The sequence below is a fragment of the Fundulus heteroclitus genome, unplaced genomic scaffold, assembly GCF_011125445.2.
Source record: "Fundulus heteroclitus isolate FHET01 unplaced genomic scaffold, MU-UCD_Fhet_4.1 scaffold_44, whole genome shotgun sequence".
Taxonomy (NCBI): Eukaryota; Metazoa; Chordata; class Actinopteri; order Cyprinodontiformes; family Fundulidae; genus Fundulus; species Fundulus heteroclitus.
In genome coordinates this window covers 1993908-2017332 of record NW_023396857.1, presented here as the reverse complement: position 1 = coordinate 2017332, position 23425 = coordinate 1993908, and the positions used below count along the sequence as shown (strand labels likewise).

The 23425-nt window shown below is 44.9% G+C and overlaps 1 protein-coding gene across 1 annotated transcript; it reads right to left on the bottom strand.

The window, feature by feature from the left end:
- Nucleotides 1–2357: 2357 nt before the first annotated feature.
- LOC105915331 (galectin-9) lies at nucleotides 2358–12747 on the bottom strand. The gene is made up of 8 exons (XM_036131530.1): nucleotides 12493–12747; nucleotides 8792–8880; nucleotides 8358–8562; nucleotides 7469–7588; nucleotides 7288–7374; nucleotides 7073–7161; nucleotides 4620–4776; nucleotides 2358–3067 (listed from the first exon to the last, which is right to left on the bottom strand). The coding sequence occupies exons 1-8, from the start codon at nucleotides 12523–12525 to the stop codon at nucleotides 2921–2923; spliced, it is 927 nt and encodes a 308-aa protein (XP_035987423.1). The 5' UTR covers nucleotides 12526–12747; the 3' UTR covers nucleotides 2358–2920.
- Between the last annotated feature and the right edge of the window lie 10678 nt (nucleotides 12748–23425).

Sequence of the window (23425 nt, the reverse complement as noted above, 5' to 3'; positions counted from 1 at the left end):
AGCATGAGCCTAAGTTTATTCAAATATAAAATCGCTTTTAACAATTATTAAAAGAAAATATAACACTATCTTATCCGTAATGTAATAATATCCAAAATAAACAGCCAGATTCAAGCATTTTTACCGGACACTAATGTTTGTACTAATTTACTTATGGACTGTGTGGAAATCTATGTAAAATCAAACCAATGTGTTCCTCTGTTTGTACTTTATCCTATTTCTAAAAGTAGAAATAATTAAATAGCACTATTATTATGTTGAACCCTAATTATGCTTTCTAAACAAAAAATAGCAATGTTTAGGCACCATCTCGTATCTATAAAACGAATAACACCTGCTATTTATATCTGAACCGCCTTAAAGGGATTTTTTGAAAGCTTACATTCTTTGCTTGTCGATTTTTCCAGCAGTCTTCAGAACTCCTGCCTGACACTGAATATTTTTGTTGATAAAATGTATTATACTTCTGAATTAAATATTATTTTAAGATGCTAACGTTGGTTACTTACATTTCTTAAGTTCCACAAATGAAAACTACTCTCTCCTGCTTCTTCTATCGCCTGTTATAGCGTGCATAATTCAATTCAATTCAATTCAATTCAATATAATATATATATTTTTAATTGGGACTAGTTTCGTAGTCTAATATTCGTTGTAGTAACCGCAGTATTCTAGTGTGAATTAAATTTAAATTTCGCGCTGCAAGCATGCACGCACATGCACGCACTAGAAAACAGCCAACCAGGGAGACAGAAGGCGGGACTTAAGGCAAAACAACCAATGAGAGTGGAGTTAAACAGCACACAGCACAGGTACGTGCGCTGCTAAGTTAAAGCGACAGGAAAGACCGACTGGACACGCAGGCTGGCAGACGGAGCTGCAGCAGCAGCCGCCGCCAAGCAGCGGAGCTGCGAGAGGAAAATAAGCGACTGCTGTAACAACGATGTATTGTAAATTATAAACATGTTATTCACATCGAATTATTGGTAGGGACATGTCCCTATGGTCCCTATACAAACCTACGCCCATGACATAAGGTGAAAGTTAGTGATGAAGGAGGAGAGAGAGAGAGAGAGAGAGAGAGAGAGAGAGAATCAGAGGCAACAGAGGAGAGAATTAAAACGAATCAGGAAATGTTTCTTTCCCTCTCCTGACTTTATGTCAGCAGAGAGAAAATTGACTTCAGGCTCAAAGTTTTATTTATCAGATCAAACTGATTGTCTTTCTATCGATGGGCGTCGCCTACAAGCTGATGATGGAGCTGTGATCCTCTACCAGCTCTGATGACGTCATGACCACCACCGCTGCTGCTGCTGCTGCTGCTGCTGGGGGGGGACTGGTGGTAGACGCTGTTTATAGACCATGTTCTGCCTCAGAGCTGTAATCATTTTCATTGTTATTCAGAAAGGTGCAGTTCATTTTAAAGATGCAGGTTTAGCGCGTATTCAGACAGGAACAGGGAAATCAGCAACAGGTGGGGCTGAGGGGAGCTCAGGTGTGTTTACCTGCTGAAGGTAACCGCTGAGAAACAACCAGGAAATAACTTTTTATTTCTCTGATTAATGACAGCTTTATTGTTACTCTACGCCACTCTATCAGTTCTCTTTCGCTCGCTCGTCAGACGCAAATCACCTTAAACTTCTTTGTGTTTGTATTTTGTGGCGTAAATAGACTCAGATTTAGAAGCTGCTACATGAAATAAATAAAGAGAGAACAAACACAGGTAGATCATCAGAGTTTAGTCTCTGAATCCACCTGGAAGGTCTCTGCTTCAGCCATCAACAATGCAGACGACTGTCCACTGTGGCTCTACGCTCTTTCAGGAGGAGTGAATGCTGCTTGGAGAGACTTGATGCAACCTGCTGGGTTTCCTTAGAGAGGAAACTTTCTCACCAACCTGGAGGATCTGATGGAGTCTGACTTTGGAAAGAGACTTGATGATGACGTGTGTTTTGAACTGGCGCTATAGAAATAAAACTGAATTCAACTGAATTTTTATTTTTTATTTTAGATTGGGTGCATCAGCCCGGCTGGGACACAGCTGGTAGAACCATGGTGATGCACCCAGAAACTGCCGGCATCCACAGCAGCAGCCAGTCAACAAAATAACTAATTACAATTGACAGCATAAAGCGAAACATTTTGAGAGGATTCTGAATCTCTCCACAGATGAGACTAAGTAAGTAAACTTTATCTATATGACTTATATAGCTTTATATAGATGAGACTAAGTAAGTAAACTTTATCTATATGACTTATAGCTTTAAATAGATGAGACTAAGCAGCAGGAAGTTACTAAATGACTGAATCGGCCCCCTTATCTGTTCTGTTCAACACAATAAAACATCAACACAAAGTACAGTGGCAGGTTTTATTGGAGTACAAAGGCGCAATAAATACCTCGATGCTTTAGAGGCAATGCATGAAGCTGAAACGGGTAACTGCTGCTTAGATATATCCCAATAAATGAAGCGCCACAGGGGGTCTGGAGCTGATCTTGTTCTCGATGGACCCTCGATCTAAAGTCCCAGTGTGGAACAGTAACAATCTGTGAGAATCAGGCTGAGTAAATTCAATAAAACTGAGTAAATGAGCCATTTAAAGATGTTAAGCTAGCAGCTGAAGCAAAATCAGAGCAGCGAAGACGAGAAAGCAACCTAAATATTTGTTGTTCCCACCAAAGATGGAACCCAGAGGGGAAAATCCTGATGAAACGTATGTTAGCTAAACCAGTTTAAATGGTCTGCATCTGAGATGGCTGCCATCTACACGTTGGCCACTAGGTGGCAGTGGGTGACGCGCCCTGCTTCTTTAACGCCTGCAGGTTCCAGGAATGTGAAAGAGAAGATGGTGCCGACCGTCTTCCTAAAAACTGAAACTGGGAGCACGGAGGTTTTAAAGGTGCTCCTTCGCCTGGAGTCTAAACCATCACTGAGGTCAGCTGGACGTCTCCTCCGATCTCCAAGGTGTTGATGCTCTGCAGAGGAGTGATGCGGTGGTTGTAGGAGTGGACCTGCATCCCGTTCACCACGATCCGGAAGGCGTTGTTCTCACAGATGATGGTCAGCTGGAAGAAACGAGGCACAGAGAGGTCATCCTGACTGGCTTCAGTCAAACGTTGGTGGATTTACAACAGCATCAGCTAAAGAACGGAAGAACTGGAAGCTTTAGGAGAGTCGAGCTGCAGCAGCAAACATCATCTGATCACACAGCATGGCTGCCACTGTCTGGATCACAAGTTCTGCAGCTCTCATGTGTCTCAGGGAGAAACTGTGAACGTGTTGCATGTTTGTGGTTTTATTTGCTGGGTGAAGTTTTTTACTTCTCCTTGTTGTTTACCCATGAAAGAGGAACCCCTGGTGACTGGAGGCAAAATGAGTGACGGTAGGGATTTGAGCGCCGGGGGGGGGGGGTTTGCAGGAGAGCAACGAGACAGCAGCAGGGAACCAGAACCAGAACCCCTTCATGCCTGAGAGCCTCTGCTGACCAACTGGACCCCATCTTCACTCAGACCTTCAGCAAGTCTGTGGAGCTGTGTGAGGTTCCAACCACTCCAGCCTCATCCTGGTACCCAGGAACCCCTCCACCCTCATCCCTGTACCCAGGAACCACTCCACCACCTTCCTGCTACCCAGGAACCGCTCCACCACCATCCTGCTACCCAGGAACTGCTCCACCCTCATCCTGCTACCCAGGAACCGCTCTACCCTCATCCTGGTACCCAGGAACCACTGCACCACCATCCTGGTACCCAGGAACCGCTCCAGCCTCATCCTGGTACCCAGGAACCGCTCTACCCTCATCCTGGTACCCAGGAACCACTGCACCACCATCCTGGTCCCCAGGAACCGCTCCACCCTCATCCTGGTACCCAGGAACCGCTCTACCCTCATCCTGGTACCCAGGAACCGCTCCACCCTCATCCTGGTACCCAGGAACCGCTCTACCCTCATCCTGGTACCCAGGAACCGCTCTACCCTCATCCTGGTACCCAGGAACCGCTCTACCCTCATCCTGGTACCCAGGAACCACTGCACCACCATCCTGGTACCCAGGAACCGCTCCAGCCTCATCCTGGTACCCAGGAACCGCTCTACCCTCACCCTGGTACCCAGGAACCGCTCCAGCCTCACCCTGGTACCCAGGAACCGCTCCACCACCGGCTGAAACGACTGCAACGCCTGGCGTCTGTGGTCATGAAATCCTTTCAGCGCCTGGTGTTAAAACATCTGAAGATGATCACAGGCTGCCTGCCTGACATCAAAGTAATCTCATGAAGAAGTTCTGTCTCAGCTTGAGACTAAAAGCATTTCCTACTTTCTATGATTATCTGACCACTTATGGACCGTTATTAAAGCACTGAGCGTTAATCCCCAGACGGTCTGTTCATCACCAAATATGGAAACGCCCATAAACCAAAACCCAGCAGATAAAACCACAAACATGCAGAAAAAGTACGGCACCCGGTCCTGACGCAGCACAACACTGAACTCTCCACCACCGCCGGCTAGGTCCTCTCACACTTCACCAGCATGATGTGGGTTAATGCACATATGATAGCAAATGTAAAAGCATCTTAAAGATCCGGTTTAGGTCCGTTTCAATCGGCTGTGATGTACCGTGAACGGCTGTCCGCGCTGGAAGGGCATCCCTCCGCCTCGCTCCTCGGAGCCCCAGCTTTCGTACTGCTTGGTGTTGCGGACCACCGTGTTCTCGTTGAAACGTGGGTTATAATGCAGAGCGATGCCCGACTGGAAGGCGAGGTTCACGTGGAACCTGAGAGGAGACAGAACAGGAACACAAGCAGCTGTTTAATGTTAACTCTGGTTGGACAAAACCCTCCAGCAGATTCAGGAGGCCTGCTAGCTCAAAAGCTCCTGATTCAGAAAAGACAGAACCTGAACCCAACAGAAACAGCTGGATTTAATCTTTGTACGAAGAAGTTTCATCTGACTTCCTGTTTAGACTGCGCTGTGGTCTGGTTCTGCACAGTGCCTTGCACAAAATAGCCTAAGTTGGTGAAGTGCAATGAGAAAAATATTTAAATAATAAAGAACCGTAATTGGCCATTTCCTATGAAAGTTCTAGGAAGTTCTGGTCCGACCCGTTTCCTTCAAAAGTGCCTAATCAGTGAATAAAGTCCAGCTGTGTGCGATCTAAGGCTCACGGTTGGTGATTTTTCCAAATCCCCTTTTTGAATAACTGCACAAGACCATCTTACCGCTCTGGCCTCATTTCTTTCTACTGAGGCCTTCCTCTTCTACGGCTAACTGCCAACCTAGCCACTAAGCTAATACCTAACCTAGCCACTAAGCTAACAGCTAACCTAGCCACTAAGCTAACATCTAACCTAGCCACTAAGCTAACATCTAACCTAGCCACTAAGCTAACATCTAACCTAGCCACTAAGCTAACAGCAAACCTAGCCAATAAGCTAACAGCTAACCTAGCCACTAAGCTAATACCTAACCTAGCCACTAAGCTAACAGCTAACCTAGCCACCAAGCTAACAGCTAACCTAGCCAGTAAGCTAACAGCTAACCTAGCCACTAAGCTAACAGCTAACCTAGCCACTAAGCTAATACCTAACCTAGCCACTAAGCTAACAGCTAACCTAGCCACTAAGCTAATACCTAACCTAGCCACTAAGCTAACACCTAACTTAGCCACTAAGCCAACATCTAACCTAGCCACTAAGCCAACATCTAACCTAGCCACTAGGCTAACGCCTAACCTAGCCACTAAGCTAACAGCTAACCTAGCCACCAAGCTAACAGCTAACCTAGCCACCAAGCTAACAGCTAACCTAGCCAGTAAGCTAACAGCTAACCTAGCCACTAAGCTAACATCTAACCTAGCCACTAAGCTAACATCTAACCTAGCCACTAAGCTAACATCTAACCTAGCCACTAAGCTAACAGCAAACCTAGCCAATAAGCTAACAGCTAACCTAGCCACTAAGCTAATACCTAACCTAGCCACTAAGCTAACAGCTAACCTAGCCACCAAGCTAACAGCTAACCTAGCCAGTAAGCTAACAGCTAACCTAGCCACTAAGCTAACAGCTAACCTAGCCACTAAGCTAATACCTAACCTAGCCACTAAGCTAACAGCTAACCTAGCCACTAAGCTAATACCTAACCTAGCCACTAAGCCAACATCTAACCTAGCCACTAGGCTAACGCCTAACCTAGCCACTAAGCTAACAGGATACATAAACACTAGAGTTTCGCAGCCAGCCAGCGTAAACTATAAAGAACTGAGCACAGACACTGGCGCTACATGAGCGGGTCAGAATGATAACATGTGGGACAACCAACAAATAAGTTGATACCACCCGAGGGGAGTGGGGGGGGGGGTATATAGGTCAGAACAGGAACAAAACTCTGACCAATCTCTGCCCTTCGGTCCGATAAGCAGAGATTGGTCAGAGTTTTACAGGCCTGCAGCTCCCACAGAGGATGATTTTTAACATCCTTTTTGTGAATACATAATGATTTTACCCAGTATTACAAAAAGTGTTTCTGAGCAGGAATACCAGCTGTGGCTTTAGTGATTCATGTCCCGCAGAGAATTCTGCTGTGAACGGGGAAATATTTGCACTCCTGACTGCAGGAAGCCGTGACTGTGCTGACTCAGCACTTCTGCTAACTTCGGACTGAACGGTGACTGTCATGTTTGTTGGTGACCTGCCAAACCTGCTGCTGTTTCCCCCAGATATTGTGCTGGGAGGTGTGCTACAGTGGTTCCAGGAAGGGCAGCTTTGGGTTTGGGCCGTTTGTTATCCTCCTGCATATTCTGCTCAGAAAATGCAGGAGGATAACAACATCTGAGATAAACGTGGGGGATCACCAGGGTCCTGGCTGAGCTGCAGACGTCTGAGGCACCTCTGAGGAACGTTGGAGGAACAGGTGCTCTGGTGTATTTCAGGTTTATGGGTTTTATAGAACTGGATTTTACCTTTATTCTCTACAAGCTGTTCGGTCCTCCTTAAACTTCACTGTTTCCAGTCCTCAGACATTAAAATTAGGTCTAAGTTCTCCAGGTGAAACGATTAATGTTCAGTTTTTACCTGGTGGCGTTGGGCTGGACCATTCCCTGGATGGTGATGGTCCTACCTGGCTGAAGTCCTCCACTGATGAAGTTCTTGTATGGAACAACCTGAGCAGATGAGGAGAAGAAATCACCAGTGATCCAGATTTTTGGTCCGGGTTTAAGTCAAAGCTCTGAGCTGAGGATTAAAATGAGGAGCAGGAGAGGATGTGCCTTCAGCTTATCTCCACTCACAGGCATCGCTGGAGGAAATCCGGGCTGGGGGAACGCCGGAAAGGATGGAAAGCCGGTCTGGGTGGGAAAGGCTTGCTGAGGAAACGCCTGCAAAGAAATCACTTCAGTGTCACAGACTCAGCTTTACTGTCGCCTGAAGCTCCAACTGTCCCTGAAGGAGACGCAAGATCATGTTTCTCACCACAGGAGTCGAGAAGGAAATGGAGGAAATGTCCACTTTTCCACCGACTGCGATGGTGTCAACGCTATGGAACGGGATGCGGTGTCTATAATCCATGAAGTGGCTGCCGTTCACGCTTATCTAGAAGCAAGGTAGTGGTTCTCCATTATTACACCGAGCACAAAAAGACAAATTTTCACAAGAACGGCCCTAAGAAACACGGTATTCTCCAAAGTTCTTTGATAAAAACAAATAGAAACCAAAGTCAAATCTGCCAAAACCAGCTTTTCAGTAGCAGCTGGGAGCTAACGCAGCTAACGCACCTAACGCAGCTGGGAGCTAACGCAGCTAACGCAGCTGGGAGCTAACGCAGCTAACACAGCTAACGCAGCTAACGCAGCTAACACAGCTGGGAGCTAACACAGCTAACACAGCTAACGCAGCTGGGAGCTAACGCAGCTAACACAGATAACACAGCTGGGAGCTAACGCAGCTAACGCAGCTGGGAGCTAACGCAGCTAACACAGCTAACGCAGCTAACGCAGCTAACACAGCTGGGAGCTAACACAGCTAACACAGCTAACGCAGCTGGGAGCTAACGCAGCTAACACAGATAACACAGCTGGGAGCTAACGCAGCTAACGCAGCTAACACAGCTGGGAGCTAACGCAGCTAATGCAGCTAACACACCTAACGCACCTAACGCAGCTAACACAGCTAACGCACCTAACACAGCTGGGCGCTAACGCAGCTAATGCAGCTAACACAGCTAACGCACCTAACGCAGCTAACACACCTAACACACCTAACACAGCTGGGAGCTAACGTAGCTAACGCAGCTAACACAGCTAACGCAGCTGGGAGCTAACGCAGCTAACACAGCTGCAGCAGACGGAGGACCGGTGCCCACCTGGTAGAAGTCCCGGGTGACGGTGATCTGCAGGGTGAAGTTACTCCCAGGGGGAAAAGGGGAGGTTTGCTTCCTCTCCTCGGAGCCCCAGCTGCCGCACTGGAAGGTGTTGGTGACCACGTAGTGGTGACCGTCGTAACGGGGGTTAAAGTGGAGGGCGATGTTTGCCCCGTGCATGGAACCCGCTTGGAGGTTCACGTGGAACCTGAGGAGTGAAGGGAAACAGGAGGTAAACACTGCAGACTGAACGCTGAGGGTCTAAAGACGGCCTGCAGTTCTGCTCGGTTCTGTTCAGTGAACCAGGTCAACGACGGCTCCGTTGTTCTTGGAGAAACTGGCTGATTGTTTGTCAGACGTGTTTAGAGTCAGAAGGAGAGTTAAAGCGCAGCATGTTTTCTAAAAAGATCTAGATGTTCTGCGGGGAAGTTACCGACCTGTCGATTCCTGGATGGACCCGTCCGCTGAGGATGATGGACTTCCCCTCCTGCAGGCCGCCGTGGATGGAGCCGGTGAAAGGGATGCTCTAAAACACAGATCAACATCTAAATGAGTAAATTTGACTTCCTCTGCTGACTGAGGAGAGCACAGGTCAGTTTTCCCAGCTGCTACGACCGTGGAGTCCATTTTTATGTGTCAGTTCTGCTGCACTTCACTGAAACATCAGTCAGTGGTTTTCATCCTAAAAACCCGTGTGTACGTTTTAGGGGTGGGGGGTGGGGAGGGGGGGGGGTCTCTGCCTTCTCTGGTCTCCCATTTCCTTTCAGAAAACAGCAAATGAAGACCGCCAGAACCACAAATAACTCACTTTTTCCAGGAAGTTCCCCGTCGCTGTTTCGCTTCTTTTAATTTGTTCATTTTAGAAAATCGTAGCTCAGATTTGAACCCGTCGTCTCACAGCCAGGGAGCTTTTTTTTTATTTCTTGGTCAGCAGTGGTTGAACTTTTAAAAGCCCTTTATTAATAAATAGGTTTATGGCCTGCAGACAGTTGATCTAAAAGCTGTTTAAATGGTTGTTTGTTCTGTTCTCTTTATCTCTCTTTGCAGGTGTAGAAGCAGACTCTGAGGATGTTATATCGCTCTCTTCCTCTCCTCTTTCTCTTTTATCTTTTCTCCATTTTAGCTTTTTGTCTCGCCTGTTTCTCTTTCTTTCCTCTCCTAACTTCCTGTTTCTGTTACCATTTAACATGAAATAGTTCCAGAATAAACTTGTGAAAGTAAAACCTGTCGGGCTCTTTTTGGTGATAAGACAACAATTCTTAATGCTACACTGCCAGACAGGACACGTTAAAAGATAAAAATAAAAGCTGTTTAGAAGAAGAATCTGTGATTATTTCACTGAACCAAGCGGACCTACAGACTCTGACAGGTTTGATGAAACTAAATCCCAAACCGAGCTGCGTCTCTGTTTCTTCCTTTGGTTGAACTGTTCTTCCGGACCGTGGTCTGCGGCTCCATGACGTCTGAGTTAAGGTCTTTAAAACCGCCGGACCTCAGAGACACGAAGACACGGCTAACAGACAGGGAGGTTTAAACATTTAAATCCAGAAGGTCTTCCTGTGAAGACGTCTCTCTGAGCCTGAGAGACTTCTAGCGCTAACAGGAAGTCGTTACTTTCAGTTCTGTAAAAAGCTGGACTACAAACTGTAATAATTTACTGTAGGTTGATCCCACAAACTCTGGTTTATGACGACTTTACGTTTTACAATAGAAATCTATTTTAAAGTGACAACTTTTAAAACCAAAGTTATTTCAGAAAACAGGAGCGGAGAGTTTGCAGATTTCTGACTGTGAGCTGGACCGGTACGGCCCTCATTAACCTTTATTAAAAACGAACATGACTCCCATCTGGACATACCAGACTTCCTTTTCTTGCCTTTAGGTTCTCTTAATTAAAGAATCTGCTCCATTTCAGCATAGCTCCCCTTTTGGACTAAGTGGTGCCGCTCGGTGCTGTCGGGCCCCAGCAGTGAGATCCGGGCCTCAGACCCGGCTGTCAGCGGGGCCCAGAACCCGGTCCAATTAGCAGACGGAACGTTAGCGGTCAGCTCGTTAAGGTCTGGCCAGGCAGCTGCTAACGTAACGGACCTCTGGGTCCTAAACGGTGGAAACGTTCATCAGGCTGATTCCTGCAGAACTCTGGGTGTTTAACGTCAGCAGGAGAACCGTCTGGTGTCTCTGATCACATCCGGGTTCCACAGTACCAGCAGAACCAGCTGATGTTCCTGCAGAATGTCGCCTTTTGTCTGATTCAGGTTCTAAACTTTCAGCGAGTGCAGCCGGTTCTGGTGCAGAACACACCTGAGTCCAAGTCCAAACGGGGCGGCAGGAGAACAGCAGAGGTTTTAATCCAGGGTTTAATCTGGTTTAGCTGCTTTTTACATTAATTTCACGTTCGGTTCTGATCGTCTCTTTGATTATCACAATTTCTCTGTGAGCCTCTTCCTTTGGATGCTTCCTTCCTTTGCACCAACGTTTTGCTTCAAACCACTTCCTGTCTCTGTGTCTTTAATTGTTTTTGTCTATTCCACTCGTAGAAACTAAAAAAAGTTTTTATTTCAGTCCAAAGAAGTGAGATGAACCGGTCAGGTTAAAAAAAACCTTTCCTTTGGACGTTTTATAAACGTCTGAAGTTCATAATAAACGGTTCTAAACGCGTTATAGATAAAGTTAAACGAGTAGACGCTTAATTATTTACAGGAATGTCAGACATTATGCAACAGCTGCAACAATAAATCCCATAAAACAGGCAAATGTTTCCCCGTCTGATCCCTGAATGCTGCTGCTGGGATCCATAAATTAAAAGAATATCGTCTTTATAATAAACTCCTGAAGCCTCACTGCCTAAAGCATTCCTGATAGAAGTTTTATCTTTCCTGTGTTCTGCTAAATTAAATAAAACTCTAGATTTATATCTAGATTTATGTTCAGCAGACATAAATATAGATATGATGCTGAGTAGCTCATTGTCACATATGGTAATAATAGATGATCAACTATTCTCCAGGTTCAGGCATAACTTTAGAAAATTAAACACAAAATTGTTCCTTCTGCACTATTTTCCAAACATAAACCAGGGGCCGAAGTTCAGCCGGGGGCCGTTTGATGGAGCCGACGCACACAGAGCCGCTCTGCAAAGGTTCAGGCTCAGATTCTCAGTGACAAACTGATATTAAATGGAAAATGTTACGTAGAACCCGGTTTGTTTTTATTTTATTGGCCTTTTTTTTTTTTTACCCTTTTTTCTAACATACGTCCATCGATCAATATTTATCGCTATTGATAAATGGCGTGGTCCTGCAATCATCGGCACGTCGTGTTCGTGGAGATCTGGAGAGCTTTGAGATAAATTTATGATCTGAACATCTGAAGCTGCAGCCGTCACAGAACAGGATGGGATTCTAACCCACAACCTGCATCAGCTAGAAGTACAACAGACTCACCGCTGAGCCCTAATTGTCAATATTCAATTTAATTTATTAAATATTTAGTTCATTTTGTTCATTTGTGTTGATTTTTAATAAATTCGGTGAGAAAAACGTAAAAATCTAAATTCTTTCTGTTCATGATCAGAACTGCTCAGCAGAACTTTTTTATGAGGAAGTTAAAAATAACTTCATGCATCTTAAGCTGAAGACAGGATTTTAGCTCCAGGCATCTGATCCATGGTTCTGGTCTCAATATGTTCGGGTGAGATCGTTTCTGGTTCTGGTTCTGGTTCTGGAGCCCAAACCTTTTCTCCATTTTCTAAAATCTGAAGCTAAGAAACCCAAACAGGTCACTTAGTAGAGAAGATCCAGCTTTATTTCCAGGTCTGCTCCTGGTTCTGCTGGTAGACCGAACCTCTGCAGAACCAGGAGGTTCAGAACCGACCCAATAGTCAGGGGAACCAGAAACGGACCCACACGCTTCAGATTCTCCCGTTTGGATCGGACTTTTAGCAGAAAGTTCTGAAAGTTGAAGAGAACCTAACAGATGAGGAGACCGCTCCTGATCCAGTTGGACCTTCACGCGTTTTGCTGCCAGAACCTGCAGCTGAACTCGGCGGAACCAGCAGGCTTTGTTCTCATAACGGAAACCCATCTGCCCCCTCCCAGTCTGCGCATCAGGATCAAAACCAGAACCAGAATTTACTCACCGGGTTGTAGAAGGGAGACTGGTTGTAAGCCATGATCGGAACCGAGCCAGAACCTCTGGGAGCAGAAAAAAAAGTGCTTCTGTTGCGCTGGAGGCGGAAAATGAGGCGTCCGGGTCGCAGCTGCTGGTTTTCAGCTCTAGGTTTCGGTTTCCAAGCAGCAGGAGGCGTTTCTGTGGGGGTGGTCCGGTTCTGCTGAAGCCTGCTGGGTTTACTGGAAGTTCTGCTGCGTCCTGGACTTCTTTCTTTGGGTTAAATGGAGAAAAACGGTGAAATTACATCAGGTTCTGGTTTTATCCAGCGGGTTTAGTTCAGTTTGATCAACTTTAACCTGCAGAGGTTCTGCAGAACTTTGACCTGCAGAGGTTCTGCAGAACTGGGCCAAAGGTTACAAACGAACATCATGCACTACGTCATGCGGGGGGGAGAGGGGGGGGGGGGGGGGGGCTAGATCTTCCATGAAGATCCAGCGCCATGAGAACTGGTTGTGGTTAGAAGGTCCTAAAAACTTGTGAAAGAATGTTTTGACCCGATGAACCAGAACTGGAAGCTGAGTCAGAGCTCCTATAGATGGTTCTGACTCTGCAGCGGGCTTCATCGTGCCCCAGGCTGAGGCCCGGCGGGGGCAGCATCATGATCCGGGTCAGAACCGGGCCCTTCAGGGAGGACGGGTTCACCAACAGTTCCAAACACGGATCAGTTCTGACCCAAAACGCTCCAGGCACGGGTCCAAATCCAGGTCGGAAGCTTTCTGGATGGGAAGAGAAACGTCTTCAAAAAGTCCAGTTGGTGGTTTTTTTTTTTTTTTTTTTTTTTTTTACTTTTTTGGTCCAGGAAGAACAACCAGGTTATCTTAGCCGTTTATTTCTGGGTCGGGTTCTGAACAGGGGGTCTCGTTTCTCACAGCAACCCAAACCAACAGAACCTGTCTGCAGCGGAGCCTGAGAAAGTCTGAAGGCCGTAAAGTTTTTATGTTCTGATCCAGAAACCTTTAGAACGGCTTCACGTGAGGGACCACTCCCAGCGCCGCCTATATGACCCTCATCACATGATGTCTTCTTCCTCTTTTCACTACCGGGTCAGAGTCCGGTCCGAGTCCATGTGGCACCCTGCCCCCCCCCCCCCCCCCCCTCACATCAGAACCGCTTCCTGCCATCCCACGAGGCTGCAGGTGTTGCATCACTTTCAGCACATGATGCAACAAAGTGATGAGAAGGAACCAGCCGAGGCTTTTCTAGAACAGAAACAGAATCCGGTTCTGCTGTCCGTCTGCAGGAGAACCAGCAGAACTCTGACAGGCAGGAGAACCAGCAGAACATAAAACCCAACAACTGAGAATAAGAGGCTGATTGATTCTCAGGTTTCTCTGATGATAACTCAAAATGAAAGCAGGAAATCCACCGTTGCTTCGGGTCACTGTCAGCTTCGGAACCGCTCCCTGAAGGTCCACATGTCAATCAGGCTGAGGCCTGCAGAACCAGAGGTGGACCTCCTGGGGTTCTGGTCATTTCTCTGAGCTTCCCGCTCTGACTATGGGCTGGACCTGCTGGGACTGTTCTGTAAAAACCTGAGACCCGCTCCAACGGGTCAGGAGACAGAGGGGTACCAGGAGGATTTTACAAACGGAGGCTTCCAGGTTACACTGTAGAACGTATAAAATACATTTTACAGAACTTTCCCTCAGAAATTCCAAGCAGAACCTGCAGGTGCCACCTGTTGTGCTATTACACACTGTTTTAAAGTTATTTAACGGTTAATAAATAACTCTGTCTGTTAGGTACTGTCTGGATGGCATTAACTTGGCCTCTGGTAATAAAGTAAAAAATCTTGGTGTTATTTTCGACCAAGACATGTCATTTAAATCCCATATTAAACAGGTTTCCAGAGTTTCCTTTTTTCACCTCCGGAATATCGCCAACATTAGAAACATTCTGTCCAGGAGTGATGCTGAAAAACTAGTCCATGCATTTGTTACTTCAAGGCTGGACTATTGTAATTCTTTACTATCAGGAAGTCCACAAAATGCAGTTCAAAGCCTTCAGCTGATCCAAAATGCTGCAGCAAGAGTTCTGATGAAAATCAACCAGAGGGATCATATTTCTCCAATTTTAGCTTCCCTTCATTGGCTTCCTGTTAAATCAAGAATAGAATTTAAAATTCTCCTTCTAACGTATAAAGCCCTTAATAATCAAGCTCCATCATATATCAGAGCTCTGATTACCCCGTATGTTCCTAACAGAGCACTTCGCTCTCAGACTGCAGGTCTGCTGGTGGTTCCTAGAGTCTCTAAAAGTAGAATGGGAGGCAGATCCTTTAGCTATCAGGCTCCTCTCCTGTGGAACCAACTCCCAGTTTTGGTCCGTGAGGCAGACACCCCGTCTACTTTTAAGACTAATCTTAAAACTTTCCTTTGTGACAAAGCTTATAGTCAGAGTGGCTCATGTTACCCTGAGCTACCTCTATAGTTATGCTGCTATAGGCTTAGGCTGCTGGAGGACATCAGGGTCTATTTCTCCCTCTCTGCTGATTTCTCCTACTGCTCTCCAATCTGCATTGTTTGTTGTTATTCCAGCTTTTAACTTTTTGTTCTCTGTCGTTTTTCTCTTCATAGAAGGTACACCTGGTCTGGCGTTCTGTTAGCTGTGACATCATCAGGGGAGGCAGATCATCCTCTATTACCACCTAACATAGAAAGTACTCCTGGGTCAATGTGAGCTTCTGAGCTTTCTGTGTCTCTGCTCTGTCTTCTCTAACATAGAAAGTACTCCTGGGTCAATGTGAGCTTCTGAGCTTTCTGTGTCTCTGCTCTGTCTTCTCTAAGCCCCAGTGGGTGGAGGCAGATGAGCGTTCACACTGAGCCTGGTTCTGGTTCTGCTGGAGGTTCTCCTCCCTGTTAAAGGGGAGTTTTCCTCTCCACTGTCGCTTCATGCATGCTCAGTATGAGGGATTGCTGCAAAGCCATCAACAATGCAGACGACTGTCCACTGTGGCTCTACGCTCTTTCAGGAGGAGTGAATGCTGCTTGGAGAGACTTGATGCAATCAACTGGTTCCCTTATATAGGACATTTTTTTTACCAATCTGTATAATATGATTGAACAGTGCCTTTAGATGACATGTTTCATGAATTGGCACTATATAAATAAAATGCAATTGAATTGGTGAATATCAGCCAAACAGCTGATATAAGGACAATAATTGACAGAAACAATTTGATCATTGGTGTTCTTTTAACAGCAAACTCTGCACATATAGAATAAAAGAGTGACAACTTCTCTTCAAGTTTAAGAATTTATTAACATAAATAAAATGAACATCCAGAGAACATCACTATAGAATGCTGTTTATCTGAAATAACACTATATTCCAATCAACAAATCCTCTTTACTAGGCTAGTGAAACTTAAGTAATAGTAATATAGTAATATCATCTTTATTGACATTGAAACATACATTACAACAAAAAGTGTTCTCTGCTTTTAACCCATCCCCTTGGGGAGCAGTGGGCTGCCATGTGCGGCGCCCGGGGAGCGTTCTGGGGTTAAGGGTCTTGCTCAGGGACCCAGAGTGCAGGCAGTGGGGATTGAACCGGGTACTTTCATCCTTCTCTGAATGCAAGCACACTGCTCTAACCACTAGGCCAGCACTCCCCAAACTAAACTCCAAGCAAAATGAAGATAAAAGAAGCCAAGGAACTATGTACACACAAAAGAAAAAAAAGACAAAATAAAATGGTTGATCATCATCATAGTCATCAGAATGATTCAGTGAATCCTGGTTCACTGCAGATCTGAGTTAAAGAACCACAGTTCATCTTAAAGAATTTCAATTGAGGTTAAATTAGCTTTACTAATTCAGAACAACATTTGGCATGCGTTTCAACCCGTGCAATGCTAATCCCGAGTTTCATCAAACATTATTTGATCAAATAACATTTTAATGAAGGATTTTCTGAGTAAGAATCAATAAACTTTAGGGACGCTTGATTTTACTAATAAGATTATACCTCCTGGAGGTTAGGGGTCACTGTAGCGATCGGTCACTAAAATCGGTTAATCCTAAAGTTATACAAAACTGCTTTAAATCAATATTAATATTCCGTATTAATGCGGTTATAATGCTCATAGCACTATCGAACGGTGGCAGAGCGAAACAAAACAAACCTTATGTTTGAAACAAACCGTATTCACGTATCCGAGAAGGGTGAATGTTATTGGAAGCTAATAGCATTAGGCTAACGGACATTCAGCACTAATTTTAAAAAGCTTCGACTTTATTTTAGTTGTAATGCGCGGATCTGAAAACACAAACATCAATATCCCATCAATGTATAAAACCCTTCTGGAGATAAGGTTTGTTATAGCCGTAAAAACTCTAGAATTACTTCAGCAATGGCATGGTTCGAAGAAGCTAGCAGAAGCTATCCTGTAAGTTCCAAATGTTCCAAAAACAAAGTGAAAATGCATTAAGTAACCTTCTAAATAACCCATTTAACTTTCCCTGTTATTTCTCTGCCAAACCTGTCGGTGCCTCTGTGTCGGTTTGTTCACTTTGGGCATCCAGTTGGAAGCAGTACTGTCAGGAAAAGCAGCGGCCATGTGGCTCTGCAGCTAGCCAAACGCAGTCAGAGAAGGCTGCTCCGAGGTCCTATATGTCTCTGACATGTGAAACTCCGCCCCTAGCAGGCGACTTCAGTCCAGATTTTGCTCTCAGCTTGGGAAAATGGGTCCTGGCTGCAGTCCGCTCCAGGCCTCTGGAGTCAGTTTCCTAAAACAGCTGAGAAAAACAAACAATGCTAGCAGAGATGGATTCTTTCACTTCGCCGTCTGGTTATACAGAAGTTAAGACTGCAGACGTAGATTTGATTCGTCCGGCAGTTCTCTGATACCAGTCGGGTCCTCCGCTTGCAGAGGACGAGTTTTCCCCTTTGTCGCTCCAGGAGCAACTGCAAATGAGTTTCACAGAAAGCATTTTATTCAGCTTGTGAGTCTTTGAGCCCCATGCTGGTCCCCCCAGCACAGACCCTCTGCTTCAGAGTCCCCAGGCAAGGAGTAAAAATAAGTGAGGTGTACCCTGGCTTCAGAGCAGGCACCCTGCGTGAGAGTGTCACGATCCCTGGGCAGTTGTGATTATTTATGTTTGAGTTTTTTATCTTTGGGATCGTGCATTTGTTCTGTTATTGTGTTTACATTCATTGATCGTTTCTCACGTCTCTTCTTAAGTTGCCTTCCAGCTGTTCTGTTACCTTTGATTATCCCACACCTGTGTCCTGTTTAGTTCAATTATCTCCTGTGTATTAAAGTTCCGGGTTTCTGTTCAGTCTTTGCTGGATCGTTAGTCTATTTTTCATCCTTGTCTGTGTTCATTCCTGGTTAGCTAGTATTTCTCTTTGGTATTCCGTCCCATTCTGAAGCCTTTGTATCCTCCTTGATGTGCTTTCTGGATTAAATACCTCTTACCTGCTTACCGCTTCTTCTGCACCGTAGGTCCTCAACAAAAACCTCAATTCATGACAGAGAGGCTGTATCTGCGTGGATGTGGGAAATTCCTTTGCTTACAATCCATTTTGATTTCTCCTCATGTTACATGTTCCTAATTCAGTCTGATTTTGACCTGATGGCACAACACACCAAACTCTGGGTCCCTGGATTGATATGGTCCTGAAATGAAACAGTCCAGTTGCCCAACACGTTAAACTAGAAGGTTTAACCTCCAGTAAAAAGTCTCCAAGGGCCCCAAACGGCCCCCGGGCCACAGTTTGGACACCCCAGGCCTAGCTCCTCCGGTAATGTCTTAGATCCGGAACCGAACTGCTGGATTTTAACACAGCCACTGCGTCTCTAGTTCTGGTCCAGATCCCGGTCCGGTTCTCCTGGGAGAACATCCCCGCTCTCAGTGAAGCTCAGCGTGGCTCCAGGGTCCCACACGGTACCAGAAGAGCAACTCACTGCGACCAGGAGGACCGTAAACGGGTCTCAGAACAGGTCTGAGTTAAAACGCTGCATCTCCAGACGGATCTTTGATGCTTCATGGGTGAAACCATCGGAACCGCTGATCGGGTTTGCTAGGGTTTTCTGCTAAACGATCAGAAAAGACCGTGTGGGATGGAGGGGCGGCGCTGATCCGGGCTCCCACCAACATTTACAGATTGGGCCCTAACGGGTAGAGAACGGGCCTCAAATGGGCTCGGTGCTGCCCGGTTTTATCAGTCTGCTGCAGAACATCTCTGGGTAAAGACCTCTTTGGACCTGGGTGTTCTGTAGGTCATCTCTGGGCTGAGAGCGACCCGGTTCAAACAGCCGGAACAGGAACCCGGAGGTTGAGGTGACGAGTCAGCATTTTGATCTGATGCAAGTCAGCAGGTTCTGTTGTGAGCCATTCACAGTCGGACCTGCGGTGCTGCTGCAGAACCCGGGCGGGTTTTACCCGGACCGTTGGTTGGACTCGCTGCCACCGGGCGGGCAGAACTCTGAGGGGTCCAGGTCCTGCAGCGGACCCAGATGATCACGGTACCAGCACCGTGTCTGACACATGGCTTTGAGGTCTGAATGTTTTCTGCACAAAGGTTCTGACTTCCTGCTGCTATGAAGAGATTGTTGCAGAACTGATTCTGGGAAATGCTCTGAACGGATCTCGGGTCATGGGGTACGCTCAGCGCTAGTTCTGCCTGCCGTTGTGAAACCGCCGTGTCACAGTTCCTACTTGTAGAAGAGGCTGGTTCTGGTAAACCGTTGCCTGTTTACACATGGCTGACTGGGTCTGTGGAGCAGAGCGGCTTCATGCTCCGGTTCTGGTCCGTCTCGCTAAAACTTTGTTAAACTCTTTGTTTCCCCTCTCTGGTTATTTTTCTTCCCCCGCATTGGACCTTTGTGTTCTTTTGGGTCAGCAGTGGTTCTGAGCTTAGAACCTTCACATGGAGGCCATTTTGTCTCTCTTGTTTAATCATGACCTCTGACCTTGATTGGTTTTCCTACACACACCATGAAGCCCAGTGATTCACCACCTGTGAAGGGAAAGAATGTTATTGTGTTATTTTATCATGAATATGTCATTTTATATCATTCATTCACTTCTTTCAGTTTGCTCTATGTTTTTAAACAGCGTTCCTGTTAGTCTTTAAAGCCACTATTAAAATATGAGGGGAGCGTTTCATCCCCCTGCAGCTTCATCTCTGATCCTGGATTTTTAAATTCTGCTTTTGTGAAACAGACCTCTGGGAAGGTTCTCCGCTGTTCTCTGCATGCGTGGATAAAGGTTCTCAGCGGCGTTCTCTGGAGGCCCTCCAGACTGATAGACTGAAACTTGTAAACATTCAATCTAAATTTGTAGACTAATCTTTTTAAATCAGCCACAGCCTTCCTAACCTATTTATTTAATTATTTATTGACCCAGGTTGTTTGTACTTTTTTATGATATGGTGGTTTTTACTCAGTATTTTACCTTGGGTATTTTGATGAGTACTTTTTATCTGTATGTCTATACCTGGAGAGCTTGCCGTCGTCGTCTTCTGTCTGGTGAGTGGAGTTTGTGTCTGCAGCTTTCTACCTGAAACCAAATCTACCCTCAGGTACAAACAAGGTGACCGTGAAAAGCTTTTCACAGACCTGTTCTGATCAAACCATAAACCATAAGAGTGTGCACCAGAATGGACGGATAACTGGATTTGATAACTGGCGGAGGTTAATTAACCAGAACCAGTTAAGAAAACGCTCAGCCTCACCATCACTATCACCCTTTAAAACAGAAGACTACATCAGTTAAAATTATTCCCTAACTCTTTCCCTTTAGGAGGGTAATGTTGTAATATTATTGGCCTAATCCTGCTTCGCTAATAAAGGCCCATTTTTACCCCAAATTAAGATTTGACAATAAATGAGAAAAGCATTGATCAGAAGTAAAACATTGTATAATATGCATATTTAATTCATAGAAATTAAATATGGAGACAGAGTTTACATTACCATTATCAGATGATTTCACAGCGCGATGTAGAAGTCTGTCTGAAGCTGTGACGTGCAGTCAGGGGAGGCAAGTGAGGCCAGGCCTCAATTGTCATCATGAAAAGAAAGAAAATATATAATAATAACATAATATAAATTGTGATTCACTCAGTCATTTGTAATAAAAGTTCTTTTTTTATCTAATTTCCTTATTTTTTATCATATTCTCTTTAAAATCGCAGACTTTTCGCTATTTTTCATGTAAATCCTTGGTGGCGCTTGATAGTGAAGCCGGTGAGGCCGCAGCGATCTTGGCCTCCCCTGAGATTGCGCAATCCCATGTTAACTGCTCTGGCTTCCATTCTGTAATGCATCTTCCTGTCTCTAGATCATAAATTCAATTGTTCAAACAGTTATGAACTGATTTTCCACAATTTAATATATGTGGATAACTTATTGTATTTTGGTCATCAAACTGTGTGCAGGTAACATGTTTTCGTGCTGCTGGGCGATCATAAACAGCAGAGAACTGGTTGTAGGTGAGGCCTGCAGTTCCTTGGCCTCTAGGCAGGGGGCGCTCAAGGAGCACCGCTCCTGATCCTAAAACTGTAGAGTGACAGCAAGTTATGGATGTATTATTAGCGAGTTATGCTAAACAAGTAAAGCACTAAAAAGACTCTAAACATGCAGCCGGAACAGGACTGATGAAGGAAGGCTTTCCTCCCTGGCAGTGAGCTCCACTGAGACTGAGAGACTTTTAAATCTGAAGAAGATAAAGAGAACTTTTACCGGAAAGTGATGATATTTTTGTTCAGAAAGAGCGCCGCATGGACTTAAATTATAAGTAGAGGTAAGACAGCGATAATTATTCATGTTTTGTTTCTGTAATGAAATGTGCGTAATGTGGGTTATAGTTTTAGAATGTATTACAAATGCAGAAATCCATCATAACTCATAAACTGTTACCAATCAAATGACAAATAATTTAGTTTTATTTTCTTCATCAAATAATTAATATTTTTTCATGTATCTTGGTGAATTGATTTGGCTCAATCAGTCTCCTTCAGCACTTTGCATTGAGTCGACTCTGTAGAGTGTATATATCTGTAAATCTGACTGATGACGTCAGAGCCTCACCAGCTATGAACCCTACCGCACGTCACTGGTCTGAAGTAAGTTTTGCCAAGACATCCTTTTTCTACAGTGTCTGTCCTCCTCCTCTAAATTAGGGAGGGAGGGGTAATCTGTAAACTAGCTGCTCCTCCCACTACGGGCTCAGGCCGCAATGACCTAACAGCCATAAAACCAAAGTTGCATGTTATCTTACCCGGCAACAGAGAGGGGAGACACTCTGCATCCCTCAGCAACCCCCACTAAGATATTTAATTTTTCTTAACAGTAAAAAGAAATAAAATAATTCCCTTACCGCAGACCATTAAGTCACATTTACTGCACAAGCATAACTTAACATTCTTTAATAAATGGGTCTCTGTTAAACTGCATGGAGCCAACATGAACACAGTTCCACTCTAACCTTAAACCAGTTTCAGGTCTACTTAGTAAATTATATTTTCCACCATCAGTCCAACTACTAGTTTATGATAAATTCTCAAACATTCATTTTTTATTTTTAACCCTCTTCACTGCCGCAGCATGGCTTCTTATCGTTTTAACTTTTCTTTCCCCCCTTCTCCTGACTTCCCCATACATCCCTCTGTGTTTAGCTCCACAGCTTTTTTCTGCACTTCATCTTCACTTTCTTTGAATTTACGGTCAGAACATCTGGGACACATCTGTTTTCCTTGTCAGGCAGCAGCTATGAGCTCATATGTTTAACTTCTTCAGTTCTAGAAACACAACATAACATTTTTTCTTATTCTGGTCACAAACATTAGTGGTGCACAGCGACACCTACTGTACATGAATGTAACTTCACCTGCTATATTCTATGTATTAGTTTTGTACTTTTCTGTAAAAAAATAGAACAAAGTTTATTTATAATCCTGATTTCCTCCTTTTCTCTTTTGTCCCTAATATTCCTCTAGACTCCATTCTTTCTGGCTCCTCTTCTTCATCCTTTAGTTCTCAGAGTTCAGCAAAGAACTGGAGGCGCGCATTAGCGCCACCATCTGGTGGAAGTCTGCTTCTTCATGGTTTCATGACTCCAGTGTGAAAGTATGCAGGGATTTCGTCTTTTTATTAATTAAACAAAAAGTAATTTAAATCAAATTGTGTGATCAGAACAAAAATATATTTTGATCAAAACAAATCTAAAAAAAGTAAAACATTTTATCAAAATAGATGCGTGATGAAAACAAATTTCCCTCAATATGTGTAAAGAAAATACTAGAAAAATCTAATTCTATTAATCTTTGTATATTAATTTCTATGTTTGCTCTATAGGTTAATTTACAATGTGCCCATTATGTTAAACTTTTATTTAAGCTTTTCAAATTCTAGCCTAAATCCTCTTTCATGCTTATATTTCAGACATACCAAAATAACAAGTTCTGCTGTTTCACACCCCCCCCCCCCCCCCCCCCCCCCCCCCCCACAGCGGTCACAACTTCCTGTATTATACTTTATTCTATAATTATGGTGATAATCAGGTCCGGTAAACTGAAATCTTTCCTGTTTTCTGCCTTTTTAATCCTATAAACCATCTTCCTGTTCTTCCACATTTCATCTTTTATGTTATTCTTTCTTCAGGTTTTGATTGATGCTTTTCATCAGCAGCAGAAATCCTTCTGGGTCCGACTGACCCGTTTCCTCCAGAACCCCGGCCACCCTAACGAGGTCCCCTAACGAGGTACCCTAACGAGGTCCCTCCCGCCGGTCTAACGGGTCATGTGACCGGTCGAGACGCATGGAGGCGGCCATCTTTAGGAACATCACCGACTGACGGCAACCGGGCCGACACCAGAACTTATCTGAACGCTGGAGCCCTCCTGGTTCTGAACATTATAGACTCCAGATAAGAGAAACGAGATTTAAGCGG